At 41.8% G+C, this 11158-nt stretch overlaps 1 protein-coding gene across 1 annotated transcript; it reads right to left on the bottom strand.

Annotated features, from left to right (window-relative positions):
• Nucleotides 1-424: 424 nt before the first annotated feature.
• LOC104921328 (zinc finger FYVE domain-containing protein 1) lies at nt 425-9752 on the bottom strand. The gene is made up of 11 exons (XM_027274692.1): nt 8302-9752; nt 7668-8172; nt 6519-6733; nt 6260-6366; nt 6050-6158; nt 5823-5920; nt 5496-5613; nt 5179-5349; nt 4759-4939; nt 4508-4621; nt 425-2738 (listed from the first exon to the last, which is right to left on the bottom strand). The coding sequence occupies exons 1-11, from the start codon at nt 8809-8811 to the stop codon at nt 2506-2508; spliced, it is 2361 nt and encodes a 786-aa protein (XP_027130493.1). The 5' UTR covers nt 8812-9752; the 3' UTR covers nt 425-2505.
• Nucleotides 9753-11158: the final 1406 nt, after the last annotated feature.

Here is an 11158-nt window from a genome sequence, read left to right as displayed (position 1 = left end):
AACACTTTTTTTTATCTTAAAGAGACCCTCACTGGAGTCTGGATACATATCAAGTGTTAACCCTCCATCCTGGAGACCATGCAGTGCAAAAGTAGCACAGAATATCAACATGGAAGCTTGGGTTTAATTATTTATTAAAATAATTATAAATCATTTATCATCATCAATAAGCACCAAGCAAATTATTTCATTTTTTTTTTCTTCCTCCTCACTTTATCTGAAGCTGCAGTGATGGGAGAGGAATGGAAGCAAAAGGCTCATAATACACAGGCGTGCACACGATCTATTCCTCCCACATACAGTACAAGTAAGTGTTTTGACACAGGGAGATTTAAACACACAAAACACACACACACACACACACACACACACACACACACTAAAAGACATGGAGGCAATTCCAGATTATGTTTTTTTTTTTTTTTTTTTTTTGACAGACGGGAGCTGATGCAACTTTAATCTTATGCAAATCTTCCATCAGTTCAGCAAGTATCCACACATCATCATCATCATCGCTTCAAGTCAAGTTTCCAACAGTTTTTAAAATGCATCAATCATTCCTGTTTGATTTGTACTGTGTAGGTGGGAACTGTCGACGATAGAACCCGACCTTAATTGAAAAAAACTGGACTGTGTAAGGATATCTGAAGCAGACGGCACAAATATTTGCATGGGAATGAAATCCAGTACAAGTGATCCGGCATGATGTGATTCCTATTCTATACTGTGCAATATCAGGGTCTCAGAGGAGTGTGCTTGTGATTGTGTGTGTGTTTGTGATGCAACATTCAGACAGATAAATCTATTTTGAGACTGGACAGACAACATTTTCTCATCAGAACCAAAAAGTTCCACGTTACGAGCAAAAAGGGAGAAATTAACTTTATCTACAAAGCTTACAATCGACAAAGACCCTTTTTTTCTCTTTTTCTTTTTAACAATGAAATACAAGCGTATGTGTTAAAGGCATCACCTTGTGCTTTATATGACATCCAGATGTGACGGTCTCATTACCTGGTAATGCAAAACTAGCAATGATGCAAGACAAGTTAAAGCTCTCATTCACTAAATATGGTTGAATATCTCCTCACTGCCACATCTGTTTTTACGTGAAATTCTAAAAGACAAAAAAATAATAAAAGACAACATGATAAAAACGATGGGTCACGTACAGGCATTACAAAGTATATAAATATCCATACAGTATCTAATGTCAAACAAAAAAAGAACATATACAATGTGTTACAATAACAGATGTAAAATAACGTAGAAACTATGCGCTAAACAGAGCCAAAAATGTGCTGACCTTTGCCAGGAGTCCAGGATAAGGACTCAGCCTGTGCCTAAAGAAAACTGGAGGCATGAGTGTAATTTGTAAAACTGGTTTGAAGACAAATTTGACTACTCTTCAGTTCTGCTAAATAACAGCCAGACAATCACGCAGGCAGCAACTGCAAATATATAGAAAACAGTTCAAACCAAAGTGTCAGGAAAACAAATGTGTACATGAAATACGTACATTTTATAACGTGTGTGTGTGTGTGTGGACGCTAAAATGCTGTTCGGTAAAAGAGACAGTGAGGTTTATTCAGAGACCATCCTCTGAATAAGTAAAAGGCCATGGATTTATCAGACTGTCATGCATGCCGCCACGAGTGCGAATATCTTTTTTTTTTTTTAAACTTCAATACATAAATAATTTTCAACAATTCAAATGTACACTCCTCTAACATAGTTCTATGTCTTCATACAACCACAAAGTACATGATAAAATATAAACATTATACCAGCACAGACACAGTGACCTGAATGATTTTTGGCACACCAGATATCCACAATCTAGAGCTACTGTAGTAGATTTCAGCTCAGTTTGGGACAGACTACATCATCGTCTGGATATCTGGATTTTGGCCATGGTAAGCAACAGCCTATAACAGCTGAAAAAGGCTTAGTGCAAAAACTAAAATGTTGCAATACAGCATGCAATGGAACCTGCAGTTATACCTGCACGGATATAAAATATCTCTTTGCCATTACATGTAGGACATCAGAGAAACAATGCTTATTAATAAGAATTGCTGGAAACTAATCACACCGACCCCGCAGGGTTCTCAACTGACTAATATTTCTTAAACGATACATTTTTTTTTCATATTTTCTGATAGTAGAAAAATAGCTTAACAGCCTTATTCAACGTAAAATTAGGGATTTGTGTCAATAAGAATCAAAATACTCACTCTGTGAATAATCAGAGTGGAAATGCAGGTTTCACACTCAGTCAAGTAACTCACATGTTGGCTGTTCTACAAAGGCCACAGGAACTCTGAAATCCCAAATTTGCTAATGTCCTATATATATTTATATTTATATATATGCCTAAAAACTTCCTTTCCACAGATACAAGACAGAACCATTAGAGTAACAGAGGTAAAGCAGTGACAGACTGCGAGCTGAGTGAGCGAGTGGTTCTCTCTGGTGCTCTCCGAGGAAGGAAGGCCGTCCCTGTTAAAGTTCTCCAGGGTTCTGGTTGCAGCTGGTGCACACGCGCACGGGGTGGTCCCAGCCCCGCGACGGAACCGGACGGCGCTCCGGGGAGCAGTCGTCACACACTCCTTGGCCGCAGGCGCGGCAGTGGTGCTTTGACAGCTTGGCAGTGAACTCACGTTGGCAGTTGTGGCAGGACAGGATTTCCTGGTCAGGCACCCAGTAGGCAGGACGGGCTGCATCTTTCACTAGGCCTACGAGGGGGGGGCACACATCAGACAGACACAGTACAGTTGTCGTTATAGTGAAAGGTAACAAATACATCTTTTGTATTTACAACACATATGATAGTCACTTTAAACTTTAAATATTATAGTGCAGATAACAGAAAACTAATTTCTGGAGGATATTCCGACAATTCACATGTTATATCGCCTTTGTTCAATCCGTACAAATGACACGCTGGTTGTGGTTTTATGGGGGTTATGTCCTGGACTTGGCAGGGAGCAATGGCTTCCTGGAGTCTCTGCTGGTTGCCTGGCAACTGCTCCTGGCCAAGAAATAGTTCAGCAGATAAACCCCCCCCCCAACCTAAAATGTGTATTTCTCAAAATGTTGAGCTATTTCTTCAATTTAGAGGTGCAGAACATGCACTATATGAACCACAGTTATTATACCTCCCATCTCTGCTGATTAAATAACGTTTCATGCCACAGTGCCTACATTTACACTTGTATTCACTTACTCTATTTAAAATACTAGACTGTTGATATCAAAACACTTTTGATTTCTCAGTCAACTAATAGCTGTCTTGGTGGGGGTATCCATGGAAACATGGAAACAAGATTTGGATCTGGAAAGACTGTAAATTTTGTTGTGATTGGAGCGGAGCAAGAATGTATTTTTGGGGGTTGGTGATGGATATGGAGAGGCTTTAAACGGGATGCGAAAGACTATATTCATTTATGCGCTTTATTAGTAAATACAGGTCAATCACGGGCTTACATAGCAGCATTAATTTACATTAGTAATCATACTACTTACCCCGTGGATTAAACAGATTTTGAGGTTTTCCAAGTATGACTAAGAAATGTGTGAAACAACAACCAGAAGGGGAAAATAAGGGCTATAATTTGAGTTTTTTTTTGTGTGCTTGCAATCTCTTTGCAAATTCTTTCCATGCAGCAGAGCCAGTTCTCAATCTCAAACACTTTTTTTTGACAGAAATCTGTCATATTGGCCGTTACAAAAATATTCTTCTCATAAACACTCGACCAAAGTGCAAATATTTTAGACTGTGGAAGAGTGCTCAACCACTTCAAAACATGTATTTTACTGACTCTTACACAAATATACAGTAACGGTAAGTTTACAGCTACAAGTCCCATAAAGTGAAACGAGTTAACAAGATAACCGGTCATCTAACTCACCTTTGAGCTAGTTTGTGTTAAACATTAGGTAGCAGGACCCCTCTTTGTAGAAGCACCGATATGTTCTGAAGACACTGTCAAAGGCAGTTTCAGGTTCTGTAGCCAGTGTGTAGGAGGATTTTAATTTTTTAAGTCTATGTTGGCAGGAAAGTTTCAGACAAATATCAGTATTTGAAGATCTAATAACTTCAATCACACATTGCCTAATAATATGTTCAAGCACGCAGAACTGCCTGCGAATGGATTTAGACTATAACTTATTAGTCATGTGATAGATCAGTTGTTTCCTTGATCGTGACATTTGCATCATTTACAGCGAGCAAGTGGACATGTAATTGTACAGGCTCTATTACAACTAGGCCACTGGGGCATCTCATATTCCTTATCAGGGAAGCTGGTCAGACTCCTGCATGACATCGTTGAATTCCAGCTCAAACTAAAAACAAGACCTCAGTACGCGTCTTTCTTACTGTAAATAAGCATGTTACACCTCTGCCACCAGAGGGCATTACATCTATTCAGTCACATTTACTGGGTCATTTGTTCCTGTTACATAATAATCCTCTTCAGGTTTTGTTTTGAGCAACACTCACCAAGTGGGATGTCAATAGCAGTGACCACAACCCCTATGGTGTTGGTCACTGCTTCTCCAACCTTCCTGGCGAGGGTTCCACCTTCCTCCTCCTCGAGCTCTGCCTCAATCAGCTCTGCATAAAGAAAATATCTTCGCTTAAGCAGAGCTCACCCAAATGTTAAACGGCTATATAACACACACACACACACACACACACACACACACACACACACAAAGGAACATTTGACATTAGTGAGAGTGTGTGTATACCTGCGTATGAGGCTCTCTGCTCGAAGCAGACGTCACAGACTCTGACAGGGGCGAGACCCCAGCCTCTCTCGGGCACGGGCGCAGCTTTGGAAGAGCAGCCGTCGCAGAAGCCCTCCCCGCAGGCACGGCAGTGATGTTTGGTGTCGTTGTCCTGGAAGACTGTGTGACACTTGTGGCACACCTTGTACACGAGAAACACAATATAACAGAGAACAACAACAACAACAAGGTGTTATTGACCATGAGCAACCCGGAAGAGGACGCAATCTGAGTCCATACAAGTTTTATCTTGTGACCTGCAAACATAAGATTGTGTAATAGGCACAGAACACCAGACTGTAAACATCCCTCTGGACACGAAAGTGTTGACTTGGCTGTTGGTGGCGGGTGGCAGAGGGTGGGGCTGTGTGTGTCACTCACCAAGATGAGGGAGTTGGGTTTCCAGTAGGACGGGGCGATCTGATCTGTCAGCCAAGAGGTGACGGCCTTGGCAGGCTTGACACTGAGCTCTGACACAGACTGGGCCACTAGGTTAACGCCATCCAGAAGACGCTGTGCTGCATTGCTATTATCCTTCAAAAAGCCGTCAGACTGCAACAAGCAGACAGGATTGTAGAAGAGTAGTAGATAAATGGTTACCTTGAGGCATAATTTTAGGTCTCTATGATTACAGATAATTATGGACATTTCAACTACTCAGATAAATGTATTAAATAGCTCCTCTTAGTTCCTCTTACCCCCGGCCATACATGCTGGATCTCAGTGCGGACAACAGTATCCACAGGGTCCTGATTCCCATACCAGTATTGACGGCTCCGATAGATCACTCCACAGGTGGGACACTCAATAACGTACCTGAACAAAAAGGAGATAAATAAATGTACAAATGAGTCTCTATTCAAATAGAAATGTAAATACATCTGTATCTGAACATAAAACTAAATATAAATAGAAAAAAATGATTTTAGGTCAGAGTCTGGAACACCAGAGCTAAAATTAGGGTCTATAAAGGTAACATAAGCCTAGTTGCGTATGACCCTGCAGGTCAAACCTCTGCAACTCACCCAGACCAGGCGTATTTGGCGAGGCCCATCCATGGAGAGTCTGAGGAAGCGGAGGTCTTCGGGACAACTATCACTTCTTTTCCCCCTTCATAGCAGGCCTGAAGAGATGCACCACACGACAATTTTACACAACATTAGACTAATCAGCCGTCAAACAGTACAAAATCGGTGGCGTGGAGAGAAAGCTCAGTTCGATCTGAGCAGATGAGCTACAGCGCTGCGCTTACCTTACAGGTGTAAATGCGATTATCATACTGGACAGAATAACGACAACGATACTTCGCCTCATGGCACACTCGTTCTCCCAAGTGGTTCATGCTGTTCTTGCAGCCGGATCTGGGATGAACCAAATACATCGGTGTGTTTAACAACAACAATGACTGAAAGAGAGGTTATAGTGGTTACAATCTTTTTTTAAAAAGCAGGAGGGCACTTACCCACAACTGAGGCACACACTAGAGCAGGTGAAGTACTCATCAGGAAAGAAGCAGCTGTGGGCTACAAGCTCACCTGCAATTTCCCCATTAAAGCGTTCACTCAATGCCTGTACACAAAAAAATGTAAAAAAATCAACCATGAGTGGAAATTAGCTCGAGACAGACAAAACCAAGTGTTGCACCTCCTCCTCCTCCTCATACGGCGATGGCACTGGCTTTACAATAACAAACAGGCTGGTCTGACTTCATACAGCCCTACCTGCAGGGCTTTAAAGATGACCATAGGGGTGCGTGGGGAACGGGTGGCGTTGTTATCCAGGAGTTGCTCCAGTTTATTCTGCAGGCCACAGAAGTCAGTAGGGGGGTTGAGAGTCTGCGTGCCCCAGTACTGGACGGAGCTGAAGGCCTCTGGGAAACGGGAAAGCTTCTTGAAGCGCTCCAACAACAGCCGGTCTACTGACTCAGATGACTTATCTTAAAACAAGACGCAGATGAAGAGGTTACCATAGACGGTAATCAGAACATGTATGTGTAGTATTCACCTATCAGCGCATCAGATGCAACGTAGTTCTTTAAATGTTACGTATAATAGTATCTATTGAAGTGTGAAGAATGTAGCACCGTCAGTCCTCGCACTTAATAAAGCTATGAGCCCGAGCAGTCATTTACACGACAAGGTCTACCACATATATTAAATGTCTTTCTTAAGCAGTCATTTGTTTCCATATATCTTCTTATGAAGGGTGAAAAACAACTTGTAGAGACTTGAGTAATGTAATACTCCACAGTTAATATCAGGTCTTTAATTTCCTCAAGGTAAATCATCATAAAAAAAAACAACAACCTGCATTTACAATGGAAGAGATAACAGAAATCAACAGTAAAAGCAGGCAACAGGCATCAAGCTCACTACGGCAGGGTTCCATAACTAAAAAGGAAATTGCAAGTCTCTGCAAGTTGAAGAATAGAAACCAGTAGCTGCCTGGAAGTTAGAGAAAAACATCTAAATCGTAGTGAATTGCACACTACGATTGCTGTAGCAACTGGACTGAAATGTGCAAGAAGTTGGCGTTGTCTTTAAGGTGTGCGACTACTGATAAAAATATGTGACACTTCTGACTTCACTACAGAGTATGGATAGGTATCTTTTTTAGTCCAAAAAGTGGTGTTTACACATTTCACAAACAGTTGGAATGCCAATTGCTACCTCCGGTGATGCAGAAGAAAGAAAACGAAACACTGTAGGCTAATATTTGCTAAACCTGCAATTATCTGCAGATGCTTAACTCTGTTTACTTTAAAGGCACGGCCTCTTCTGGTGATGCAGACCTACATTCATGGTGATACGAGAGATGTACCATTGTAATTGTCTTAATAAATGTGTAACAGAAGTGTTCAGATATTTTACCTGAACCAAGCAACTTCGTGTGGACGGTTTCATGGAAGATGACCACAGCAGGGCCCAAGGTGGACAGTGGGACATCCAGGCCACAGCGTGCCGTCGTGGCCTTCAGTTCCTTGGTGAAATGCTTCAAGTAAGCATCCGATGCGTCCCCGAGGAACTTGAAGAGGTCATCGTGGAGACGATCGGCGTGGGTGCGGTAAATGATGAGGTCGGAGATGGCGAGCACCTTGAGCAAGAGACGGGTCCTCTGGCCCTGTTTGGAACTGTTCCCAAGCAGCCCCTCTGTGTCGATGACCACGACGTTACGGATGGGATCAAATGCCGCCCACACGCCCACCGTGCAGGACTCTTGTGTGGGAGAAGTCTTGAACACTTCTCTGCCCATGAAGAACGTGTGATTCAGGGTGTGAGATTTGCCCTCTCCTGTGTTGCCAAAGATGGACACCACCTTCAGCAGCTGGTCGGGGTAGCAGCTCAGTCGCTTTATGAATGAAGCTTCATCTTTTATCTTAAGAGAAACAAGAGTTTGGAAGTAAAAATTTGTTATTTAAACAACAAAATGTGCAATTTAAGTAAATAATTTAGATTTTTTGGTATTTTGACTGTGTTCCTAAAGTGCCATGTTTGCACAACTCACCTGCATCTCCTCATTTTCATCCACCAAGAGAAAACTGGAAACCTTCTCCAGAAGCTTTGCTCTTTGAGATTTAGTCTCATCGGCTATTTGAACAGCAGGTGGGACAGACGTCTGTACAGAGTTGACCATTGCAGGTTTGGCTGGTGGAGGATAAGATGTGAGCTGGTGTTTCTTCTTGTTGCCTCCGCTGTGGGTGCGTTTCTGACAGTCTTGGCACAGGTTAACTTTGCAGTTCTGACAGCGGACCACGGATCTATGACGTTTGTTACTGTCTCCGTTACCTCCTTTACAATTATCACAGTAAGGTACATGCCCAGGACCTATCTGAACCCGCTCGTGGTTCTTCAGACGCTCCTGATCATGGAGCTCCAACTCACAACGAACACACTGCAAGCTTTTGCATTCATCGCACTCAAACGCAGCCTCCTCAGAGCCACCGCAGGCATAACTCTCTTGACATATTAGGCTAGTATTGACTCCCTTTTCTGAAGATGAGCCATGCCCACTCATCGTTTCTTACAAAGTAAACAAAGAGCAGTGCTTATTGGAAACACCTTGTCAACAGCACCAGCAGTTTCCAATAGCAGCCAATGACAAAACGTGTAATAATACTGACTCAAATGACCAAATACAAAGGCTAAAACAACTTAAATAAGCTGCATAGTAACGAGGCTGGTGATTCATTGACTGTAACAGCACATCTATCTTTCTGCAGCATTAATTTAAACACACGCGGTTTTTAATAATATAATTTAGTGCAACTAAAAGTGAGGCAATGAAGCGGAAACACCTGATATCTTCGTACCACCAAAACACTTCGCCAGCTTGTTCACGTATTAAAGTAAAAGCACTACAGCTGCAGCATGACATCAAATCAAGCTTAAAAATAACACAGAAATCAGCTCGTACGCCTGCACCGACCGAGACAATGAAACTCTCCCTGAAAAGATGAATGTGCAAATGTTGATGCTAACAACAGGCTAGCTAGCAAAGCTGACCCTCGACAGCTCGCAGGCAAACTCGGTGGATAATTTGGCAACAAAAAAAGGACAGCGACACTTTACAGCTACTTGTTTTTTTTCTGACAGGCAGTTTCAACTTTTTTTTTACCAGAGGAAATCTTGTAATTGGAGAGCAAGCGAGTCCTAAGAGTACACAGCCCGTCCTAACAAACAGCTAGCCTCCAGTCTGTCAACTGATCTGTAGCAACATATCAACAAAAACAAACCAGTCGATGTCACAAAGCTCGGCTACCCGCGGACTCTTCTGCTTTGAAGAAGGAGGGCAATCCGCTCGATCACGTCTTTTTTTTTAAGTCTTTAAAAGTGTTAGTGTGTTTGAATCCGTCCGAGCAGTGTCATTGTTTTGTTCTTCAGCCCCCCTCCCTAGCAGATCTCTCTCTCTCCCTCTCTCTCTCTCTCTCTAGCTACGTTATTTTGTTGCCAGGTCAGATCAGCTGATCAGATTATTTTCAGTCACAGGGTCAGAGGAGGGTTAAAGGCAGCGGTTGCATGCTGGGAAATGTAGTAGCAAGTAGCAAGACAAGCAGGCCGAGCTGAGTCGACAGTATGTGAGTGTTTCGGTTTAACGAGTGACCGTGTTAACTGGTGGCGATATATCTGTGGTTACCGCGGTTACGGCAGCCGTTGAAAATAGGAAGATACGCAGCTGTCCGTCTGTGTTTCAACGGCTGTCGTAACCACGACAACCGCAGGTACATTCGACCAACAGTTAACCAGTTAACACGGTCGCTCAATTAATCGAAACACCGGCTTACAAAATATTTCCAGGTGTGATTTGACCCTCATGACCACCATGTTTTATTGTTATTTACACTTCAAACAATTGTTGACATAAAATCTGAAGCTGCTGGCTGCAGAGCTGCAGGTCAGGGTGTCTACATGTAAACAGAGAAAATGTTAAAGGAGGGCAAATGTTCACACCCAGCCCTAACCTTTTTCCACACAAGCCATTCTGACGTGAAATAGTAGGGTAAACACAGGTGTTACCAACTAAGGTCCCGTTCCATTCAGGTCAAACAGACTGCATGTCTGCTGCATGGAAAGGCTCTGCTGCAATAAATGGAACTGAACCAAAATGGCTGCTGTGAAATAGGTGTATTTCCTCTAGGCTATAGGCAGGTTAGGACCTCAAACCAGCTTAAATTCTTTTGCTCTCGCACAGTGACTGTGAAATAGCATACATTGTTCACAGATGAAAGGAAGAAGCACAGCTACATATTTAAGATTGCTGTGCAGATAATGCATGTTATTTGCAGGAGCTTATTGATCCTCTTCAAATGTAAAATAAAAAGACCTAGGTTGAGTTGGTATAGTAATACATTTTTATATGTATACATATACAGTATATACGTATTTTTTTGATTTTATTTTGAACATGTAAAAGACAAAATAACGTTAAGTATAAATGAAAAACAAACAAACGTGATTAAATTCTCGCAAATAACAAAAATTATTATGTCTCCGCTATATCAATTATTTCATAGACTTGAATGAAAACGAGTATGCACACATGCAGTACATACAGATACACGAACCGGCAACTTTATTAGGTACACTTCTGGATGTGAAAATCTGCCATAAATTCAACTTTTATGAAGTTTACATTTTTTTCTGTTTTTTCTGACATTTCATTTGACTCATTTCATATATATGTTGTTATTATGGCCTTCTCTGAATGTAAATGGGTAGCCAAATAATTAGAAACACCTCTTGTATAATGCAGTCCACTTTAACACTTCAGCCTCATTAGTTAGCATAAAAGTTAAATGAATACCTGTCTGACAGTGTCAACAAGACAAAAGCTTATAAGCTTCATAAAAGTAGAATTATTTTAA

This window comes from Larimichthys crocea, chromosome XXIV (genome assembly GCF_000972845.2).
Source record: "Larimichthys crocea isolate SSNF chromosome XXIV, L_crocea_2.0, whole genome shotgun sequence".
NCBI lineage: Eukaryota > Metazoa > Chordata > Actinopteri > Sciaenidae > Larimichthys > Larimichthys crocea.
The sequence above is the reverse complement of the archived record's forward strand: the minus strand, read 5'-3'. Positions and strand labels throughout refer to the sequence as shown.